General features: G+C 48.2%; 1 protein-coding gene across 1 annotated transcript; it reads right to left on the bottom strand.

Annotated features, from left to right (window-relative positions):
- Positions 1 to 124: 124 nt before the first annotated feature.
- Positions 125 to 22,739, bottom strand: HMOX2 (heme oxygenase 2). Its single transcript, XM_045542471.1, has 6 exons — positions 22,635 to 22,739; positions 4,878 to 5,004; positions 2,731 to 2,848; positions 1,838 to 2,329; positions 836 to 962; positions 125 to 743 (listed from the first exon to the last, which is right to left on the bottom strand). The coding sequence occupies exons 2-6, from the start codon at positions 4,961 to 4,963 to the stop codon at positions 616 to 618; spliced, it is 951 nt and encodes a 316-aa protein (XP_045398427.1). The 5' UTR covers positions 4,964 to 5,004; positions 22,635 to 22,739; the 3' UTR covers positions 125 to 615.
- Positions 22,740 to 23,831: the final 1,092 nt, after the last annotated feature.

Here is a 23,831-nt window from a genome sequence, read left to right as displayed (position 1 = left end):
ACGTGATGGCAGGAGGACGTCTACCCCCCGTGCAGACACAACGCGCCCTTGCTTCACAGGGACTTTACTCCCCTCTGGAGAGGACACCCGACCCCCCGGTGCCAGGAGGAGGGAAGGAGACGGCTTGCGGACTCCACTTTATTGAGAGCTGTAGCATTCACACAGGTCAGAGGAGACGAGCCATGGCTGAGCAGACCTCCGGGGCTTCTGGGGGAGCACCTGGCTTCTGCCCACCCCACCCCATAGAGAGGACCAGAAGTTGAGCAGCAGCATCTGGAAAGGCCCCTCCCACAGCTGCAGCCTGGGCTCACTGGGCACTCCCCCGTGCAGGGGAAGATGGCGCCCGAGTTCTGCAGAACGGAGGAAGGAAGGGCACGAGCCTGGGGCACAACCTGGTCTAGAAGCCCAGGCCTGCCCTGCCACGCTGCACTCGCTGCTCCCTGGGCGCCAGCCTGTGCCCAGTGAGAGGACGCTGGCAGGCAGAAGCTCAAGCATCTTTTATTGGTTGCTTGTCTCAAACCCCGCATTTTAAAAAAGTCACCTGAGGTGGTAGTTTAGTTGGGTGGAGACGGTGGTCACTTGGGAGGAGGGTGCCAGCACGGCGTCATCGGTCCTTCACACGTAATACCAGGCCAAGAGTCCGGCAGCCAGGGCCACGCCGGCAGCCAGAAGGAACTGGAGGCTGGGCTTCCTCAACACGGCCATGGCTGTGTGGAACGGGCAGCTGCTGCCCTCCAGGGCACCTGCACGGCAGCACCCACAGGACACACGGCTTCAGTGGGGGCCACTGACCGCCCGCCACCCCAGGAGGGGAGCTCGGAACACACAGACCTACCTTGGTCCTGCTGAGCAGCGTAGTAGGGGCACTTGCGCACGTCTCCTTTGCCATCGTGCACGGGGAGCCCGTCCTCCAGGGTCTTTCTGGCAAGCGCAGAGCCAGCCTGGTCCAGTTCATTGAATATCTGCAGGAGCAGGGGACCGACTGAGCCACCTCCCTGCAGTGCGTGCACACTGCTCTCCTGTGAGCCGAGCAGGAGTGCAGCTCGCAAAGCCAGCAGCCCGGCGTGGTGGCTCCACTGCCCAGCCCTGCTCCCCAGTGCTAGCTCTGGGGGGGGGCGCCCCAACTGTGGCGGGTGTCCCCTGGGAACTGACCTGACACGCACCCATGCCTGGCCTTCTCTGAGAGAAACCACCAGGACACAGGAGAGGACACAGATACATCCCCATTGCTAGCGGCTAGTTATTTTTTAGCAGGAAACAATAGAAAAAGAGGATGGGTCTGCCCTGCTGGGGCTTCATTCTCCCATAATCCTGAGTGGCCACAGGAGGCCTCAACGGAGGGCTGACAGGCTGTGCTCAGCCTGGCACTTCACCCACCCACGGCCACCTTCCCCGGTGCTAAGCGCTGACCTGGGGCTCTGGGGACAGGCTCAGCCCCATCTGGAAGCTATTTGTGAACAGTTATTCTTACTCTCTTTGGTAAAACTGGCTCTCCCTGAACTTACCAAGCAGAACTTCTCAGAGCAATCACTGCTAAAAAGGAGGCAATTATCCACTACTCAAGACCAGCATCCTGGGGCGAGGCAGGACACAGCTCCATTCCCCCAGACCCCTCTCCCTTCCCCAAAACACCACCCGTGGCATCTCTCAGACCAGGCCTTCTGTGCTGGGACCCAGCCCCTGGGCCTGTAGCCTGTGGTGGTCAGTCTGGTTCCTTCAGCTTTGTCCCCACATGCTGCAGCCCATCTGTCCTGCCACCACGGACGCCCTCCTGGGCAGCCCTGGCTTTGCTCCCAGGGTCAAATGTTCCCTTTGTGGCCCAGGCACCCGGCACTACCTGTATATTGTACTGGAAGGCCTTGTTGGCCTCTTCCACGATCCTCTCTTTGGTCTTCAAGTTGAGGTCCAGGGCGTTCATCCTGGCTCGGTAGAACTGCTTGAACTGCTGGGCATTGTCCACATTCTCAAACAGGTAGAACTGGGTCCCTTCCCCCGTGCTGGGGAGTTTCAGTGCTCGCTGAGCCACCTTCTTCAGTACCTGGCCCCCCGAGAGGTCCCCCATGTAGCGCGTGTACGCATGGGCCACCAGCAGCTCTGGCTCATTCTGCCCTATGTAGTGGATCCGCTCCACGTACTTTTGCGTGGCCTCAGAGCACTGCACCCGCTCCTCCCAGTCGTCACCAAAGAAATACTCCATGTCCTTGGTCAGCGCCGCCTTCCGGTGCAGCTCCATGGGGAAGTACAAGGGGGCAAAGCCTGGGTGGTCCTTGTTTCGGTCCATTTCCTCCTCGAGGGCCGAATATGTGAAGTAAAGCGCAGTGGTGGCCAGCTGTGGGGGGCGATGGGAGGAGGCTGTGGGAAGGGGCCGTGGCACGGCTGGCAACACCCGGGCCCACCACGCCCGAGCAGCTGGGTACAGAGGCTCAAGCAGTCCCCAAAGACCTAATCCTATGCCATTTTTGTATAGTGAATTATTTCACACACCCAGGAAGCTTTGTATTTAAAGGAATGACATGGTGAATTCTTTGGAACAGGAATACTTCTGCTTCCTTTACATCACTGTGTTTGTTTAAGCCACGAGAGCCACAGCTTAATGGCAAGAAAGAATGCAGCAGTGGAGGAAAGCCCAGCTTCTCCCTCCGAGTGGCTCCAGGGGCACCTTTCTCATGGAACCCCGGCCCCACATGAAAGTCTGGAACCCAACCTCATCCGTGACCAAGGGGCACAAACCTTGAATAGCTCCTTCTTGATGTTACCCTTCAAGAAGTCCTTGACAAACTGGGTGTTTTCTGCCTGGTCATGTGCTTCCTTGGTCCCTTCCTTCAGGAGCTCGGAGAGGTCAGCCATTCTGTAGAGACAGGATGTGGACACGTGTGTGAGAGGGAATCGGCCCTTCCCAGACCCCAGGGTGACCACATGCTGGACTGGAGACGGGCTGCTTAGACACGTCACTCAACACGAGTGACAAAGCCTTGTCAAGGAAAACAGGGCAAATATACATGGCAGTCTGCCCCAATGACTCAGGTCACAAGGGATGACTGTGGCCGCCTCCTCAAAAGTATCCTTGTCTGTGTGTCTGCTGGGAACCACACAAATGAACAGTGCTTCGCTTCTGTGGCCGCCTCACGGCCACGGAAACACACACCTCTGATCCCGCCGGTGTTTGCTGGTTTTTCCGGGGAACAGTTTGCCTTTGGGAATGTGTCTTCCTGGAATCCACACACCTCTGTGACTGTGGATCTCCTGGGGTGGCCCCACTGCCCTCTTCCCACCTTGGACCCATGGCCTCTTCAGGGCTACATGTGGCTACGTGCAGGTGTAGGGGAATAAGAAGAAGACAAGAGAGAGGTTGGGGCCAGGACCTTGGGTTTGTGCTGCTTAATAAAATTACACAGGACAGGCCGGGCGCAGTGGCTCACGCCTGTAGTCCTAGCACTCTGGGAGGCCAAGGTGGGAAGATCGCTTGAGCTCAGGAGTTCGAGACCAGCCTGAGCAAGAGTGAGACCCTGTCTCTACTAAAAATATAAAAAATTAGCCAGGTGTGGTGGCGCACCTGTAGTCCCAGTTACTCAGGAGGCTGAGAAAGGAGGATCGCTTGAGCCCAAGAGTTTGAGGTTGCTGTGTGCTACGCTGATGCCACAACGCTCTAGCCCAGGTGACAGAGAGAGACTCTGTCTCCAATAAAAAAAAAACAAAACGAGTTCAAAAAAAACAAACCAAAACAAAAATTACACAGGATAAAGTGCTGATGGATAAGCAAGGTAGAAAAGGTATGATCCCTAGCCGGGCCCAGTAGCTCACATCTGTAATCCTAGCACTCTGGGAGGCCAAGGTGGGAGGATGGCTTGAGCTCAGGAGTTCAAGACCAGCCTAAGCAAGAGTGAGACCCTGTCTCTATCAAAAAAGAAAGAAAAAATTGAAAATGTGTGATCCTGGCCAGTTCGGTGGCTCATGCCTGTAATCCCAGCACTTTGGGAAGCCGAGGCAGGAGGATTGCTTGAGGCCAGGAATTTGAGACCAGCCTGGACAATATAGTGAGATATCATGTCTATAAAAAATAGAAAAATTAGCCAGGCAGGGTGGCGTATGCCTGTAGTCCCAGCTGTTCAGGAGGCTGAGGTGGGAGGATCACTTGAGCTTAGGAGGTCAAGGCTGCAGTGAGCTATGATTGCACCACCGCATTCCAGCCTGGGTGACAAAGTAAGATACTGTCTCGAAAAAAAAAGAAAACATGATCCTAAAGGTGGTGGCTCCTGGGCAGGGGCTCCCATGTGTCCACATGATCCATCTACTAGAGCAAGCCAAAGTCGGCCCTCTCATGATCCAACCTCTGCTGGCTTCTTTAGATTAGCTGGTATCACCCATGTGCCCAGAGGCAGTTTATTACCAGCAGCTGTTTCACGGAACTCTGCCAGTGACAGCGCTGTGTGAGAGGCTAAGAGCAACACACAACAGGGCCCAGCAGTTTGAGGTTTGGAGTGAACTGGCCCTACACAGTAGGAAAAAGCCTGCCCTAGACGTAGAGTTACTCCCACATTTTAAGTGCTAGAAGACACTGTGAAAAGAAGCCAGCTTGTCCCTGATGACCCTTTCTCAGCCCGGATGAAAAACTTAGGTTTTTTAGAGGAAAAACGGAGAAGTGCTACCATCAAATCCTGTCACTCGTCATCCCAACAGCACCTGCCCTGCCTCCTTGGCTCAGATAACGGAATAGAACAAATGGGGAGAGTGCTGAGCAGCCGGGGTCCACAGCTCATGGCCCGTGACTGCTCCCAGTGCCACCAGCGAAGAAACCAGGTGTGCTGAGCACGGCAGGCACCATGCCACCTGGCAGCACCACCCCACCTGGGTCAACGCAGCCAGCACCCACTGCTCACCTGGTGTGGTTTTCCTTTTCTGAGGTCCCAGAGTTCTTTTTCTCTGACTCGTCTACCCCCTCTGAGGTCTCCACTTCCACCGACATGGTTGCCAAGTGCGGTACTTGCTGCTCTCGCTCCTCTGGTCCTGTAGAGACACAAGGAGCTGATAATGGGGCACCCAGAGCAGTCACTTCCCCCAAATACCTGCAGCTTCTGCTCTCTGAGCCAACGTAACCAAGGTGACACCCACACACCCCAGGATTGCTTTCCTTAAAAATAAAGCTCTGCAACTACTGGGACCACATCTGAATATGGACACAATTTGAATATGGACACGATTGACACTGAGCTTGCTGGTTTTCTAAATAACTATGCTGTGATTATGTAAGAGAATGTCCCTGTTCCTAAGAAAGACAGAAGTAAAGAGACACACTGTCTGCAACTCACTGTCAAATGGTCCAGAAAAGTGTGTGTGTGTGTGTGTGTGTATGTGTGTGTGTATGTGTGAACACGCAGGTGGGGGACATTTGCAAGTAAGAAAGCAGATGAGGCCAGGTGAGGTGGCTCACATCTGTAATCTCAGCACTCTGGGAGGCCAAGGCAGGAGGATTGCTTGAGATCAGCAGTTCCGGACCAGCCTGAGCAAGAGCGAGACCCCGTCTCTACTAAAAACAGAAAAATTAGCCGGGAGTCGTGGCGCGCACCTGTAGGCCCAGTGACTCAGGAGGCTGAGGCAGGAGGATGGCTTGAGCCCAGAAGTTTGAGGTTGCTGTGAGCTAGGCTGATGCCACAGCACTCTAGCCCGGGCAACAGAGCCAGGCTCTGTCTAAAAAAAAAAAAAAAAAAATCTGTTCCAAAATAATAAAGAGCCATACTATGCCATTAGGGAAAAATCACATGGCCTAACAACAAAGGGTAGGACTGCTCAAACGACAGTGAACAATGGAATCCTGGCACAGCCGGGACAAGCTGATAAGCCACATTCACACATGGAAAAGTCTACACATACTTATTTTTTAACAAAAAACAAAAAAAAAAGGACCCAAAACACTGACTACAACTGTGTGCAGAAGTATGTAAGTATATGGACAATGACAGGAGGGGAATTTGCAGAACTGTAAATACTTGGTTTTGTTAACTGGCTGCTGCCTTATTATATAAAGTGACTTCAGTTCTCTTGGAAAGGGGAAGGGGAGGAAAGCAGAGGAAGGGAAGGGAAAAAAGAAACCAAGCAAACCAGTGAAGATCCCACACTGTACTAACCAGTCAACAGGAAGTCCCTGGGCCCTCTTTACTTTGCTATCATTATGCAAATTCCAGAAAGGTCAATCTGCCCTCTCTCTTTCCCATTTCCAAAAAACTGACCCTGTTTAAAAAATCTGCCGCTACTACTCCATAATTGCCATACTCGAGCTGTTCACCTATCAGCTACCGGTTTTCATTCCGACACCTGACCTGACCGAAGCAATATCAACATTCCTATCACAGTTACTTCCAGCAAAAGAGGTTCCTTTAGACCCACCCAGCAGACCCAGAACACTCATCTCAAAGCTTTTGCTCCTGGTAAATTGCAGGCTGGGCCGGGCGCGGTGGCTCACGCCTGTAATCCTAGCACTCTGGGAGGCTGAGACGGGTGGATCCTTTGAGCTCAGGAGTTCGAGACCAGCCTGAGCAAGAGCGAGACCTCGTCTCTACTAAAAACAGAAATTATATGGACAGCTAAAAAGATATATAGAAAAAATTAGCCGGGCATGGTGGCGCATGCCTGTAGTCCCAGCTACTCGGGAGCCTGAGGCAGGAGGATCGCTTGAGCCCAGGAGTTTGAGGTTGCTGCGAGCTAGGCTGACACCATGGCACTCTAGCCCGGGCAACAGAGTGAGACTCTGTCTCAAAAAAAAAAAAAAAAAAAAAAAATTGCAGGCTGAAGGCACCAGGGCTTCTGAAATAACAGACATGTTCCAAAATGTTAAATCCTCTGTGGACACTCAAGTCCAACAAATTTCAGGTCACATACACAGTGCACTGCTGCCAGGCATAAACATAATCTAAGGACTACATTATATGATTCATCTCCCAGCTGGTGATCCAAAAAGGAACAATAAAAACTTTTTCTTTCCTCTGGAGAAACCGGTAACTAAAGGAAGGTGGCAGCTTGCTGAGCCCAGACAGTACTGAGTGGGAAGGAAGGGCAAGGTGACCTGCTCCCTGGAATGAGAACAATTCTGCAAGCCTCTGACTCACTGGAACAGTGACACTCAACAGTGATCAGCTCCTGCACCTCGTGATGCCACGACATAAGCTAGTGTTGTTATCCCATACACAGGGAAGCTAAGCGGCTGCTCAGAGACTTCTGCACCCTACTCCACTGATGTTCCTGAATGCCTTGCGGCTGCGCATCAAAATTCCCACCATCCTCCTGGGTGGGGTCCCCTGCCTGCTTCCTAGAAGGCTCTTAGAGGTCAGCATTCACTCCTGCTTCTCCGGTTAAACCAGAAGCTTCCTACAAGACAGATCAAGATTCCCTCAGACTCTCAGTGTATCAGGGTCCAATATCACAGCCCAGCACCCAGGGAGCCTCCAACCGGAGTTACAGCTGTTGCAATGCACACATGCAGTGCCTACGACAAAGCTAGCTAACTGAAGGCTTCTGTGTGCGTGTATAACAAGAAAATAACAGCTAAAGTACCAAGTAATACAAATTTTTAATTGGGTACTGTGTCCCTAAATTAACTGGTACGGCTGGGTGCAGAGGCTCACACCTATAATCCCAGCACTTTGGGAGGCTGAGACAGGAGGATCCCTTGAGCCCAGGAGTTCGAAGCTGCAGCGAGCTATGATCGTGCCACTGTACTCCAGCCTGGGTGACAGAATGAGACCCTGTCTCTAAGACAACACGACAATAATAAATTAACTGGTGTGAAATCTGTCTTCAGATCTGACTCGACTTTTTTTTTTTTGAAATTTTATTTTTAATTGACAAATAATAATTGTATACATTTATGGGATACAATGTGATGTGTTGATAACATTGGGGAATAATCAAATTTCACATACTTACTTCTTTGAACTAAGAACATTTAAAATCCACTTTTAGCAATTTTGAATTATATATTATTAACTATAATCACTATACTGTACAATAAATCCCCAGACCTTATTGCTCCTGTCTAACTGAAATTCTGTAAGCTTTGACCAACATTCCCCATTCCACGTCCACCTCCCTGCTCCCTCAACCTCTAGTAACCACCATCCTACACTCTACTTCTACGAGTTCAACGTTTTTAGATTCCACAGACAAGTGAGATGTGGTATTTGGCCTATTTCAATTAACATAATGTCCTTTAGATTCATCCATGTTGTCACAAATGACAGAATTTCCTTCTTTTTTAAGGCTGGATATTCCGTTGTGCATACATACCACATTTTTAAAATCCATTCATCCCGTGATGGCTTCTCAAGTGTGCTGTGAAGGCCAAGTGAGCTAACCAGTATGAAGGTGTTTCGTGGAATGTAACGCTGCCTCAAATGTTGATCTCTTGCTGAGAAAGGTGCTGGTGAGAATAAGCAGCTGGGGGACTGTGAAACCCAGGGGAAGAATGCACAATCCCACAAATTCACAGGTCATTCTGGGCAGGTGACTCATTCCTCATTCGCTAGCAGTGTCAGAAAATGGAACACCTGTTCTTTCTAAAGTGAGACATGTGACCACCACAGGCTAGAAACCCACACTGCAGATGCCAGGGGCTGGCTGAGCTGGAAGTTGGGGCAGCAGAGAGGGCTGAATCAGCTCTAACCCAACAAGGCACCAGAAAACAGAGGACTCAACACCGTGAGGAAACCACATCATCTAGGTCAACAGCTTCTGAGTTTGTGGAATAAATGGCCTGAGGTCTCCTCTGAACTCTGGGGCTGCCACTCCTCAGGAAACGTAAGCCTCACCCTTTCCATTTCAATCACTGGGGGAATTCAATCCCACAGTTCACTGAATGGATGAATAACTACTACCTCTTGATAAAGAGCAAGTTCAGACAGTGAATCCTGGAACAGTGGAGACTCTGGGGACACAAAACACTTGAGTCAGATTTATTAAACATGCACTTGCACATCTGGGCAAGAAGGGAGGAGAAAGCAAAACTACTGCCAACTAATATAAAGGCACTAGCCTCACAGTAACCTCAAAGACTGACATCAGTTCAGGAAGTCCGAGACTTGTCTTGCAGGCTTTTTTAACTCGGGAGGGTGAGTGTGCGCATCTCCAGCCGTGTTCAAATACAACTGAGCAGGCAGTCCAAGCAGACACCAGGGACGAAACCTGAAACACTAAAAAGAGCTCAGAGAAGGGGCCTGGAAGTGACTGTTACTGGTGCAATGATGGGTCCTTGTAAAGTCTTCCTACTACACATGAACTAAACATAAGACTCGCCCCTGTTCCCTGACTGCCACTTCAATTTATATAAGAAGAATGAGCCTCTGGGTTGAAAAATTGAAAATTCCTCAAGCCCATAACAAGCACCTGCAGGTGGAGGGGTGGCGTGGAAGCCCTGACTGAATTCTAAAATAGTTCTGGCTAGCTACAGTAGCCCATGCCTGTAGTCCCAGCTCCTCAGGAGACTGAGGTGGGAGGATGGACCAAGGCCAAGAGTTCAAGGCTGCAGTGACCTATGATTGCACTACTGCACTCCAGCCTAGGTAACAGAGCAAGACCTCGTCTCTAAAAAGTAATTAATTAATTAAATGGTTTGAGTGGGTTTTATTTTTTATTTTTTTAAAGACACAGTCTCGCTCTGTTGCCCAGCTATGTGGCATCATCATAGCTCACTGCAACCTCAAAGTCCTGGGCTCAAATGATCCTCCTACTTCAGCCTCCTGAATAGCTGGGACTACAGGCACATGACACCACCACCAGACTTTTATTTTTTTGTAAAGACTATGTTACTCAAGCATGTCTCAAACTCCTAGCCTCAAGCAATCCTCCTGCCTCAGCCTCCCAAAGTGCTGAGATTACAGACGTGAGCCACTGCACCCAGCACTGGATGGGATTTTTATAAGGAGGTCAAAGCGGGCATCAGGTATCCCACTGGAATGGTTTTAACAGAGGAAATGCTGATGAAACCTTAGGTCATCCCTAGGTTACCATCAAGCAAGAATTATTACAACTTTGAGAGCTAGCCGGGCGTGGTGGCACATGCCTGTAGTCCCAGCTACTCGGGAGGCTGAGGCAGTAGGATCACTTAAGCCCAGGAGTTTGAGGTTGCTGTGAGCTAGGCTGATGTCACGGCACTCACTCTAGCCCGGGCAACAAAGCGAGACTCTGTCTCAAAAAAAAAAAAAAGAATTATCACAACTTTGAACAATTTTGAAAACGTGTCCTGTGTATAAGTAGTCAGTCATATTTCCTTTCACTGAGGCACAAAAACTGTGTCACCTGTAGCTTCAGCTTCTATCAGAGACTGTGACTAGCATTTGGGGGTAGAGGGAAAGAGAGTGGGTGATGAAAATGCTTCTGCTGCGTTGCCATTTTGGAAAACCTAGAAGTGCCACCAGCTCCCAGGTGCTTTCCTCTCTGTAGCTGCTGCAGCCTATCCCCAAAACACTCACCTCGGCTCACTCAGATGACACAACAACCTGAGAAGATTGTTCCCACCTGAGGTCTACTTTTGTTGACTCACAGTGCAGGCCAAAGCTGGCCCCAAAGGGAGGGATGGCATACCTCACCACTCGGCACCTGAAGGGAGGCAGCCAGACCTGCCAGGCCTTGGTGGACAACGACACCAGGGGCTCCAGGGCATCCTTACACCAAGGGGAGGTCAAAATAGGGTCTGCACATCTCTGTAGCACCCATTGTCAGAGGAACTACAGAGAAATAGAATACCTGGTTTCAAGAATCTGGAAGTGTGTCAACCATGTGTTAAGTATTTAAAATCTAAGCAGTCCTATTTTTCTGCCTACTGAAAATATACTCTGCCTGGGAAACGGCAGTACAATGGACAGGAAGTCTGTTCACATAAACTTCTTATAAGATTAGAAACTCCACAGGAAAGGTTTGGTCAATGGAACAAAGTGCTCCTGCCTCTCACTCTGGGCACGCGAGGGCTCTCACCCGTTCCACAGGCCTGCAGAGTTAGGTGTTACTCCCAGGCTTCTTCACAGCGACTGCCTGGACTCCAGTGGGGGCTGGAGTGAGGGTGAGGAAACAAGCCCAGACCAAGAATCAGTAACTCCAAGTGGCTGGCTCATCCCACGCAGGCTTGTGGCTGTGGTGGCAGGGACGAGCCGCAGCAGCTACTGGACTCTGCAGAGCAGAGGGGCGGCTTTCTCAGCCTGCCAGCCGGCCCTGCCTACACCCAAGGAGTGGTAAGGGGAGCAGAGCAGTCAACCTGCTTCCACCTCACGCTCTGACTCCCTATCTTACTGAACAAGGCACCAGGAGCTCCTAAGAATGAGGGTCCTCAACTGTTTTCCTCCCTCAGTACACAGGATGGGATCTGCGCAGGAGCAGCCAGGGGCTGGAAGGTGGAGACAATGTATTGCAAGTGATGGGACATTCCCAGCAGTTAGCCATGACAGCAGCCCTCTCTTCTACCTTAAAAAACCTTTCAGGATGACAGCTGACTTGCCCAATCAAACTTATTTTTTTAAGACAAAGCATTCATAAACTCCATTGTTAGTAACAAATTACTCAGAACACACCTCATAACCACACTTAAGGGCAGAAAATCAAAGTGACACAGTGATTACTTAGCAAAATGACCTTAAACTAGCTTTCTAGGAAAGAATTCTAGATACTCCAGCTCAAGGAAGCCTTCTAAGATTGAAGGGAAAAGATAGCACATCACCATGCATACTCTGCCTAGATGCGTGAAATTCCATTTCCTCACCAGGATGAAATTCCCAGGACAGGGCCTCCCATCACAACAGTCGCTTGGCAGTAACTCAGTATCTGCATAAATGCCATATGTGACTGTTAATTTAGATACTAATTTAAGTATTTATGTTAAGTATACATCCTGTGACATGGAGACCAAATCCTTCCGTCTAAAAGTTTCTAGAAGATGAGTTCAACAAGTCTAATAGCAGACACGTGCCCAGAAGTCCTCTCGGCACAGCAAACACCAGCATGTTCATGCGACACACAGGAGTTGAGGCAGTGTACTGAACTGCATGAAGATCACTGGAGCCTGACCCGTGGGGGGCACCCAACAAATGTTAACTGAGGAGAGCCCAGCAACAAGAGAATCTTCTGGCCACACAGGTAGAGAGGCAGCACCTGGCTGTGGTTAAGGCACAGGCTTTAGACAGACACAACTGACAGCAAACCCTGGTTCTACACATAGCCAGCTGAGCGGAGTTGGACCAGCTACTTAATTTCTCAGAGTCTCTTTCTTTATCTGTAAAGGACAGTAATAACAATTCTGCAAGGTAGGGATGAGAATTAAATGAGATTAATGAGTTATGAAACTGTGACATGTTATAAGATGCTGATTAATAAACTAAAGAAAATGCCACTTAACATATAAAATTGACAGAGGCTCCGACATACTTTCAAACAAGAAACAGAAATACCACTGTCTCCATGAAAAGCCCTACAGGCCGCAGCAAGTCTACAGAGTTGAAGGCTCACCATGAAGAACCTACATTTTCATTCTAACAGGTCTAGACACCAAGAAAGGAACAGAAAAATTCTGGAATATCTAGCCAAGAACATTTTGCAAAAGACCTAAAGGAAGATGATCACCTTAGTCCAATTCCTTCAAGGAGACCCTGAACATGAGTTAGGTGAAGGACCCTCCCTATTACCCAGAGTCAGGATGGGGACAGGGCACACTTCTTGTTTTGTTTCTTCAGATAAATTTATCAGTATAAACAAAGGCTTTTGGTAACTGAAAAATTTACTGGATCTTGTGACAAATCTCATCTACATTTTTATCTCATAACAACCAATCCCCAATCCAGTGTTTCTCAACTAGGGGCCAATTTGTTCCCCAGGGAACATTTGGCAATGTCTAGAGACATGTTTAGTTGTCACAACTGGGGGATGGAAGTATACTACTGGCATCTAGTGGGTAGAGTTCAGGAGTCCTGCTCAATATCCTACAGTGCACAGACAGCACACACACCCCCCTCACCACCACAAACAATCCAGCCCAAAATGTCAAAAGTGCCAAAGTTCAGAAACCCAATTCCACCTCAGAAGCAGTGCTAAGGCAGTTCAAAAAAGGGCAAGAATCTAAAAGCTCTCTCATCCCTTTATCAATTTACAGAGACAAGATGAGATTTGTTTTGGCACTGTTTCAAACCGTCTGTCTTGCCTTTGCCAAATATCCTTTACAGAGATTTCCGGGACAACTGAATGTCTACCAGAAAACAGAAGAGGCTGGTAGTAGGTGGGGCAACTTGGTACTGCCCAGAGATGACAATGAAAAGGGTCAGTACCTTCCTGGGAACAGGTCCCATTTGGGTCACCGGAGGCTAAACAGCCAAAGCAAGCTCAGTAACAAAGCCAGGCAGGGGTGAACCCCCTGACAGAAATGTGTTTACTGACTTCTTTGTGAGATAGAACACGAAACTGGGAGAAACCTAATTATCGTCTGTCAGTCTGGTATCTGACTGACAAATAGGCTAAGAATCAGAAGAACTAAGTTCTGCTACTGGGTCTGCTCTGGCTACAGGACTTCCCTGGAACTCCAGTGAGTCACTTCCCAGCGAGCTGCAGGGAGAATGGCGTTGAACAGTCCGCAAAGCAGGGAAGGCTGTGGGCCTCCCCCACCCTGCTTCAGCCAGAAAAGCTTCCCTATTCCTTGCTATATTTCCTCCCTGCCAAAAAGAAAAAAGTTGTGCTGCTTCTAACAATAAGGTCCAAAAACTAATGTTAAGTGATGATATTGGAGGTCTGATATTACATTAAAAGCAACCTAAGTAAACCTGTTATGATCTATTATAGCACTTGATCCAGTTATAGTATTTATTTGTTTACATGTTTATTTTCCAGATTACAGTTCATTTATCTTTGTCTCCTATTGCCCAACATGGGGCATGCTCCTAGTCAGGGTTTGTTAACTGAATGAATGACTTCCAGAATGTGAGGTATTCTCAAAATTGAGCAGACTGTGCGTGGGCTTATGCCTATAATCTTAGCACTTTGGGAGGCCGAAGTGGGAGGACTGCTTGAGGCCAGGAGTTCGAGACCATCCTGAGCAACATAGTGAGACCCCATCTCTACTAACACTCCTGGATGTCTGCATCTGTGAAAAAATGCTTTATCCCCCTGTAGTTGTCCTTAGAATCTGGATTTCACGACAGCAGCAGGGTCTCTTCATGTCTGTTCCCCTAGGGAAGGGGCCAACCACAGAACAGCAATAGCACACAACTTCATGAGAAGCCCACATCCTGTCTCTATGCACACTTTAGAGTAAATACACCAAGGCATTAGGTTATCATGATCACAAGGGGAAATGCTACAATTATCACAATTTACTGAAAAGAAAAAAAAATGCAAAAAACCCCCAGCAGTTTGCCACCGTAAAACTAAATTAACTTCTGTTCCATCTTCTCCAATGAGACAGTACCCACAAACTACGTGCATTAGTTTAAGAGTTGCCCAGAACTAGTCAAACATTATCCCCGTTAATCATTATCCAGAGGAAATTCAAGTACTCCAGAACATCAACTATTCACTGAGGACATGATTAGGCAACAAAGAATGAATAACTTCAGGAAAAAGCAAACAAAATGGGGAGTGTCCAATAGCTTATAGGCCAGAAAAGGCAGGGAAGCAGCTCCCCAGTGCTGTGAGAGCTATATTCAATCCTTTTTCAAACAAAACCCTACACCGAAGGCCAATATATAAAGCGAGTAAGTGGAGCTTCCATGGTTAAAGCGAGGAGTTGGGGAGAGGGAAGGCCACGGGATTCAGGAGCTCAGCTCCTCCAGTTCCCTTAGGGCCCCTGAGCTTGGCCAAGTTTGCTCAGCTGTGGTCTTAGGGGAGCAAGGACACTCAATTAAACAACCGGCTACCATTTCCACTGTGTATGCTAAGTAACCAGCAGCTCTGGGCAGGGTCTTTTAGGCCTGTATGTCAAAAGCAGCAGTGGGAAGCTAGTCCTGGATTAGCCACTGTTCCCAGACCTGCCTAGGACTTTTGGGCTGCTGGGCCAGGGCTTCTCTTTCACACCTTGTTTCCAATACTCTAACAGCTCCTTGAAAACTTCACGACCTCCCAAAAACCATGTGGATTCTGTGTCTTCAACTCACCCTATCCCCAATATTCATACTTAGCTCTAACCCTAAGTATAGACAGGTGCATACTCTAACCAGCCACATGGGACTACAGCGTCCCTGAGGGCAGACCTTGAGCCCTGAACACCTCTGCCTCACCCACGATAGCCAGGGAGGGTGCTGTGGCCTCACGCAGTGCCCTATCTCCTAGGAACCAGATTAGATCACTGCCTACCCATGGGAACATGCTGTCCTTCGTACATGAACTCATGTAAGTCCCATGACAGTTGGTGTTTGGTGAAAGGCTGTTTGTTTACAAAGGAATATCCTAGGGTTTCTGTCTTTAATCTTCCACTCAAATACCTCCTCATCTGAAGACACAAAATCAGAAATGTGCACTTCTGAAGATAGGAAGGAAGGGTATTTGTCAGAACAATCCTTGCCTTTTTTGGTTGCAAATCTCTTTGATAATCAGATGAAGTCTTTAGATTCTCTCTCCAGGATGATCACTTATTAAAAAAAAAGTTGCCTGTGCCATTCCAGGGCAACCACATGCTCCCAAAGTTCGTCTGTGGACCCAGCATTTCAGGTTAAGAATCCCTGTTCTAGAAGGAGTCTCTTTATGAATGACATTCTCTTTTTGTGGGTAATGTTTTTAGCAAGACCCCTGAGTGGTCTAAGATGGACTTCCCCTTTCTTTGGTTTCTCCTTCCTTCTTTTCTCTTCCTACTCTGTCGTTTACCTAACGCTGGTGGGTTTAGTGCAAGTTCTCCTAGCTTCTCCATTTCTCAGCTCTTTAACTTCCCCTGATCTCCCAAAACACTGAGTGTCAAAATGACAGTCATAAACCTCATAAAGTATTTTTATTGTTTTGGGTCTTCCCAAGGTAACAGCCAACTCCTAGTGAACACAGACTACGTCGGGTTTGTTGTTTCTGCACATCCCCTCAGTGCCAATACTCTGTACCCCTTAGAGGCCAATACAGTACACTTGGCCCTCCGTATCTGTGGGTTCCACATCCATGGATTCAACCAACTTTGGATCAAAAATTCAGAAAAAAAATCTGCACCTGTACTACATATGTACAGACTATTTTCCCTGTTGTTATAACCTTAACTATACAGTATAACAAAATTTATATGGCATTCACATTGTGTTATGTATTATAAATAATCTAGAAATGATTAAAATATACAGGAAGAGGGAGGCCAAGGCGGGTGGACTGTTTGAGCTCAGGAGTTCAAGACCAACCTGAGCAAGAGCAAGACCCGTCTCTACTAAAAATAGAAAGAAAATTAGCCGGACAACTAAAACATTAGCCAGGCATGATGGCACATGCCTATAGTCCCAGCTACTCAGGAGGCTGAGGCAGGAGGATCGCTTGAGCCCAGGAGTTTGAGGTTGCTGTGAGCTAGGCTGACACCACGGCACTCTAGCCCAGGCAATAGAGTGAGACTCTGTCTCAAAAAAAACAAAAAAAAACCAAAAAAACCCAGGAAGATATACATAGGTTATATGCAAATATTTAATACTATACCATTTTATATAAGGGACTTACGCATCTGTGGATTTTGGTACCCTGAGTGGGTGCTGGAACCAATCCTCCACAGACACCCAGGGATGACTGTGCGCACCTGCCAAACGATCTGATATTACTGTTTCTTCATCCTTCTACTTTTAGGCATTTGCACTTGAATAAGCTGACTCCTTTAAAATTTGGGCATATGCATTAGTGTGATACTGTGATTTATAATAAATGATATATATACACATATATATTTGGTCTTTGCCCCCAGTTTCTGACACAAAGCTCCTAAATCCCTTAGTATTTCCAGGGTAATAGGAGCATCTTTTGTTCTAATACAGCAACTCTTGGTGGGCTCCTGGGGAACCAGGAGAACCAACCATGCAATTACAGGGGGTGGAACTGAAAGAAGTTCCAACTCCATGTAACCTCCTGGGAGGGGAGAGGAGCTAAAGGTTGAGTTGATCACCAATGTAATCAATCATGCCTATGAAATGAGACCGCCATAAAATCCCAAAGGACAGAGTTTGCATTCACTTCTGGACAGCTGAACACCTGGCAGTTCCTTCCTTAACACATGAAAGTTCCAGAGAGGGCACGGAAGCTCTACGCTTCTTCCCACTTGCCTCACACTATGCATCTCTCCCATTTGGCTGTTCACCTATCCTTTTAAATATCCTTTATAATAAACAGGTAAATGTAGTATGTTTCCCTGAGTCCTGTGAGCCACTCTAGCAAATCAACTGAACCTAAGGAGGGGGTTGTGAGAACCCTGATTTATAGCCATAAGGTCAGAAGTACAAGTGACAATGTACTACTTGCAGTGAAGTGAGGGGTATTCTTGCAAGACTGAGCCCTCACCTGTGAGATCTGGCCCTATCTTCAGATAGACAGTGTGGGGATTTAATTGAATTAGAGGACAATCAGCTGGTATCCACTGGAGAAGTGTTTGCTTTGTGGGGAAACAACCCCCACACATCTGGTGTCAGTAATGTTGTGTTGAGTGACTGTGAAAGTGGAGCAGGAAAAACCTTTTGTTTTTTTGGGTTTTTGCCTATCTAGAAAAGCCACGTACAAAGGCAGAAAAGCATAACCTAGTATCAGCTAGTCACCCCACATTTTTCTCCTTTTGGGTCCGCTACTATGTCTTTTTATAAACACAAGTCTTAAAAAGCAGGACAACCATGACACTGAGCATAGACATTTGGAAATTTGGCAGAGACTGATACCCAAGCTTATAGTAAAGGATGGAATCGTTATTTTCTAATTAGTGGTATACCTGCTATTACTAAGCAAAGAGAAGGCCTGACTATCCTTCCTATAGAAAAAGATGGGAGTGAAGGTTTAATATCTTCTAGACAGAAGCGAGAGGATGGCCCAGGCCCCACTTCATTATGTTTGCTTTTTTTGTTTTTGTTTTTGTTTTGAGACAGGGTCTTGTTCTGTTGCCCAGGCAGCTGGAGTGCAGTCCACCATCATAGCTCACTGTAGCCTCAAACTCCTGGGCTCAAGATATCCTTCTTCCTCAGCCTCTTGAGTAGCTGGGACTACAAGCATGTGCCACTATGCCTGGCTAGAGTTTTCTATTTTGGGGGCAGGGTGCGGGGCGGGGGGGGGGTCTCACTCTTGCTAAGGCTGGCCTCAAACTACTAAACTCAAGTGATCCTCCCCCCTACTTGGCCTCCCAGAGTGCTAGGATTACAGGCGTGAGGCACGGTGCCTGGCCTACGTTTGCTTTCTCATCTTCCATTCGAACACTACTATCTAAACCTCTCTTGTAACCCACATTCAGTTGTGCTCATTCTTTTTTTTTGAGACAGGGTCTTGCTCTGTTGTCTGGGCTAGAGTGCAATAGCATCATAGCTCACTTCAACCTTAAACTCCTGGGCTCAAGGGATCCTCCTGCATTAGTTTCCCAAATAGCTGGGACTACAGGTGTGCATCATCATGCCCAGCTAATTTTTCTTATTTTTTATAGAGATGAGGGCTTGCTATGTTGCTCAGGATGTTCTTGAACTCCTGGCCTTGAGTGAACCTCCCATCTTGGCCTCCCAAAGTGCCAGGATTATAGGTGTGAGCCACTGCACCCAGCCTGCTCGTTGATTCTTCTCTGTCCTACCCTTCTCCACACAGCTATGGAAACAGTTCCAGGTGACAACAGTTCCTCTGTAGCGGGACATGGGGTCTTGCCAGAGAGAACAGCAGATCCAGTATCTATGGCAGTATCTATGGAAGGGGATGGCTACACCTGGGCAGGTGACCTTACATATCACCATCAACAAACACTTATCATGCTTATGGGCTCTGTGACTACAAAAAGGACTAAGATTTTGTTCTGGACTTCAAGTAACTTTCAACCTAGAGAGAGAGAGAGGTGGAAAAATAAAAAGATACACAACATAACAAGGCACACCATTCTATTATATAAATACTAATTGTACAGTCCATAAAACAGCGCTAAAGATAGAGCCTTATATTCTAGATTTTCCAGAACAATTCTTATTTCAAATATCCTGTCCCACCAATCTCTTCAGTACATCTGTATGCTCAGACCATGGCATGTGTTTAGCATAAAAAATATGATCATCACAGCTACTTATGAGGCAAGCCAGCCCACTAGATTAACTAAAATCAGGATGGCATCATGATACCAGATTGTTTGAATCATACTAGCACCTTCCTACAGCCCTAGTACAGTGCTTTAATAGTAGCCCCTCAAGTAATTGTGGGATTGAATACAAGACACAGTGAAACTAGAGTCTTCTAAGAAAGCTCATCAGGAGAAAGGCAAGGAGCTGAGAGTATTTAGAGAAAGTCAGGCACACTGGGTACGAGACACCAGTCTCTATTATGCCATTCTTCCCCACAGCCCTTATAAACTTACTGAGAACTATGACAATAATTAGGCCTCCGATACTCCTGGGAAGGAAACAAATCTATTCATGTGATGAAAATTAATTTCTCCCCCACCTGGTTGGCCTCTGGCATACAACTGACAGCACAGCTATCACCACACAACAATCGTGTCTTTCTTCTGCTGTCCCCCACCTCATGTATCCTATTCACTTACCTTCCTATCTTTCTTGCCAATCCATTTCCTCCTCTGTCCAGCCTGTGCTTTAGACAAGGGGATCCCAAACAAGAATCACCTGGGAAACTCTAAAAACACAAATTCCCAGTCCCAATCCCCAACTTACTAAAACAGAAAGGTTTGGAAACCCCTGTCTTAGATCATTAAGCAGCATTCAAAGGCATCAATGAAACTTAAAAAGACCTTTTACACCCTTCCTTTTGCTGCAACAATGGGTCTGGTCATCATCTGTGGCATATGTATCATGCTCTGTAAATCTATATCTTGCTTTTGCTCTATAATCCTATCTTTCCCTCTTCAATAAACCTCATTTTCATGCTTGCCTTAAAAAAAAAAAAAGAAACTTAAAAAGAAAGTTTCTGATGATCTTGACCGCCTTCATTAGTGGATTTTTTTTTTTTTTTTGGTAGAGACAGAGTCTCCCTATGTTGCCCAGACTGGTCTTGAACTCCTAGGCTCCAGTGATTCCCCTGCCTCAGACTCTCAAAGTGCTGGGATTACAGGTGTGAGCTACCACGCCCGGCCTGTTAGTTGACTAAAATATGCAGTACAGCAGAAGACAACATCTTATGATAAATAAATGGAGTCCGTAAGGAAAAGTAAAATACATGGTGACAACATTGGAGAGCAACTCAGTGGTCACCAAAGTGAAATTTCTTCTAGTATAAAAGACCTCTATATAAGCAGCTATATTAACTGTTTCAATTAAAGATTCACCTCCCCCCACCCCAACCCTTGTTGTTCGCAGAATTAACTGGTAATGGCAATGCTTCTCAGCAGTACAAAAATATCCTGAGAAATCATTCAGATAACAACAAAAGAGCTTTCATCGTGTGTCTTTGCAAACACAAACCTACGAGATATAATAGAGTTAAAAAGCAGATAGTCTTCACTGTGCTGTAAACAAAAGGGGATGTGATCCAGACCTCTTAATTCTCCCATCGGCTATCAGAAAAAAAGACTGCATTAAATGTCTATTTATAACTTCTTAGTTAACTATGGCCAGTAATATACAAGGAGTAATTTATAGTTCCAGTTTTTCATCTCCTTTCTCTCCAAGGAGGTACAAGCTGAATTCTAAATCTTACAATGACATACCCCATTTTATAATTCCAATTTCCAAAAAGATTTTTCCCCTGGAGGAGTGATAATTCCAGTTTTTGGTGCAATCCCAATGCAGAGCCCAACTGTCCTGTGAAGAGAATCAGCTATTAAAAGGAAACTCCCCCCAAACGATGGCAGCCCTAGCTGTCCAGTTTTGCAAGTTTTCAAGAGACTTGATGAGGGATGAGCTAAAGGCAATGAACACTTTACTTTTTGTAACTCATCTCGTTGGCACTGTCCTTTCTAGAGTATCTCATATTCTTGACTCTGGCGACTCAACAGTATCCCGACTTACTGGCACAAGCAAAGGAAAAAAGGAAATCAAGTCAGACAATGAAGGAATCACAGGATTTCCCTCTCCATATCCCAGATACATGAGGTCATTCAATGGGAGTGGGAGTTCCCAATGCCCCACAAATTCCCACGCCCTCACCAGTGTTCTGACCTAGGTACCGTATTTGAAAACGTTTTCCAATTTCACCAAGTTAACTTATAAATACCCTATTCAACTGTGAACTCCTGGCAAGCAAAGATTATGTCTTCAGATATTTCTTGAAAAAGCTAATGAAGAAACCACAGATTTACTAATTTATATTCCTTATCCTCCTTCCCAAATACTACAATTTTTAATAAGAAAGTTATAATTTTAATCAAAACACACTAGTTAACATCATACCAAAAATTCAAAAGCACAAAACCAGTGAGCTCATTTCCTTCTACTTGAGAGGACAGTTTAAGGGGAGGATGGGGGGGGGGGGGAAGACATCTTAACATAATCCATTTCCAATCTGTGCAATTTCCTCTAGGAAACAGCACCCGATCTGGAAGCAGACCACCAGGTTCATAGTCATCTGTGCCATCTTCTTGGCTGTGGAATGTAGGTCAAGTCACTTCACCTGGTCTCAACACTGACCGCATTTTACAAGTGGGAAAACGATCAGGATCAGTTCACAAGGTGTTGGAATGGGCTAGGAGGGAGAGGGCTTCGTCAAGTGGAGAGCGTCATACAGTGTTTTCAACTTCGCTCTACCTTGTCTGGTTTATGGCCATCAAGGTAACACAATAAGGATGAACAGCCACAGCCCACAACAACTGGTTCATCAGAACTAATTTTAATGGCCATGACACAGACGGGCCTTGCAAAGACTGCGCAAGGCAGTCCTGCCAGCTTTTACGGGGCACACCTGGAGCACTGTGCTTAGAAGGTGACAGGTCAATTCCTTGTCCAGGCTAACCTGCTGCTCCTGCAGTTGATCCCTCCCAATCTGGCACTCTGCTCTAAGGCGCACCAGGGGTCACTCACGAAGTCACGGCAGAGCCCCAGTCAATGCCAACAGCCGCGCGAAGCCGCCACTCCGGGCTCCAGTCTCGGAGGCTCGGGGCAGATCCGGTCCTCCCGGGCCCCGCGGCAGAGGCTGCAGACCCTGCCGGCAACGCTAATTCCACCGGCTGCGACCCCCGGGGTCACCTCGCCAAGCACACTCGTGCCTGGGAAGCGCGGGCCCAACGGGGACACTTAAGGAACCGCTCAGGCCTCCCCGGGACCCCGATGAAACGTTTTCTAGAGAGCGGCGCGTGCGGTTCCGCCCTCACCTGACAGCCCCCTCCACGCCGGTCCTCGTCCTCCCCGCTGGGTCCCTTCCGTCGCCCCCTTTCCCGCCTCACCCGGTCCCCCGCCGACCCCCGCCCGGGTCTCCCCTCAGGCCGGCGCCGAAGGCGCAGCGGGCTACGGCCCGGCCGAGCCCAGCTCGCGGGGGCCTGGACAGGGTCAGAGCCCGTCGGGGACGCGGCCCGAGGAGCCGGGAGGAAAGCAGGCCCGGGGAGGGCGCCGCCCGCTCACCTGCCGCAGGTCGGCTCCGCGCGTCCGCGGGGCCCGTGTCAGCGCGCGGACCAGCGACTCCCTCAGGCGCCGCCGCCGCCGCCGCAGTCGAGAGGGCGGGCGCGAGGGCGCGTGACGTAGCACGCAGCGCGGGGCGTGGTCTACTGCGGCCACGCCCCGGGGGGCGCTGCGCTCCTTCTCCCGAGCCACGCGGCCTGGAGGACGGCCTGGGCTCAGCCGGGGGGGATTGGCAAGCTGCAGAATGAATGGTAGTAATTAGCAAGAGCTACGCGCTTTTCTTGCCCAAAGCGCTTTCATTCTCTTACATCCACGCAGTGATGGAAGAAATCGGGTTGTCAACCTTGACACCTCCCTCTGAGTCACTTGCCAGTTCCATCCGTAGTCCTGTGCGGGGGGGGGGGGGGGGGGAGGGGAGACACTGCAAAACCTCTCTCTCTGCTCCATCCCCTGCTGCTTCCAGCCTTTTATCTGGTCTCCCTGCGCCTCCCTTGCCCCATTCTTCCACTGGCAGCCAGAGGATCTTTTAAAAGCCCTAATCAGATAGTTACCTTCTCTCTCTTTGGTTAAAACCGTCACACAGCACCCGGTTGCTCCGCATCCATCCTCGGCTTACTCTGGTAGTCCTCCCCGTCCCCAGCCAACAGGCTGGACCATGCCACCACCTCTTAAGGCTCATCTCCTTCCGGGCTCCACCTGCCCTTTCTGTTCCAGACACACTGGCTTCCGATTGTTTCCTTAACCATCTGACTGACTACAGATTACACGATTGGTAATAGCCAGTGATGGCAAAGGTGTGTTGGCAGTGTTGGTGAGAGTTATTGGGAAAGAGGTGTCCACGGAAAAGACAAGTTCTGCCAAAATATTTAAAGAGGTTTATTCTGAACCAGTATGACTGTGACCTGGAGCTTTGCAATCCCAAGAGTTAGTGAGAAAGTGTGCCGGAGCCAGCCAGGTTACCATTTGGCTTTATACATTCACTGAGACAGGAATTACAGGTAAAATCATAAATCAATGAATGGATGGTATACATCAGTTCAGCCCCAAAAGGCGGGACATCTCAAAGAGGAGGCTTACAAGTCATAGGTGAGTTTTAGGGATTCTTTAGTTGGCAATTGGTTGAAAGAGTTAAGTTTTGTCTAAAGATGAGTCAGAAGAAAGGAATGCTTGAGTTAAGATAAGGAGGTCTTTTGTTGCTGT

This window comes from Lemur catta, chromosome 2 (genome assembly GCF_020740605.2).
Source record: "Lemur catta isolate mLemCat1 chromosome 2, mLemCat1.pri, whole genome shotgun sequence".
Taxonomy (NCBI): Eukaryota; Metazoa; Chordata; class Mammalia; order Primates; family Lemuridae; genus Lemur; species Lemur catta.
This window is presented reverse-complemented; position numbering and strand designations above follow the sequence as displayed.

What these genes read in the sequence shown, in the direction of transcription:
- HMOX2 (XM_045542471.1), bottom strand. Translation starts at nt 4,963, where the DNA reads ATGTCGGTGGAAGTGGAGACCTCAGAGGGGGTAGACGAGTCAGAGAAA. An exon ending in CCTTCCAGTACAATATACAG is followed by an intron (nt 963 to 1,837) that starts GTAGTGCCGGGT and finishes CTGCTCCTGCAG; the next exon opens with ATATTCAATGAACTGGACCA. An exon ending in CGCTGCTCAGCAGGACCAAG is followed by an intron (nt 744 to 835) that starts GTAGGTCTGTGT and finishes GCTGCCGTGCAG; the next exon opens with GTGCCCTGGAGGGCAGCAGC.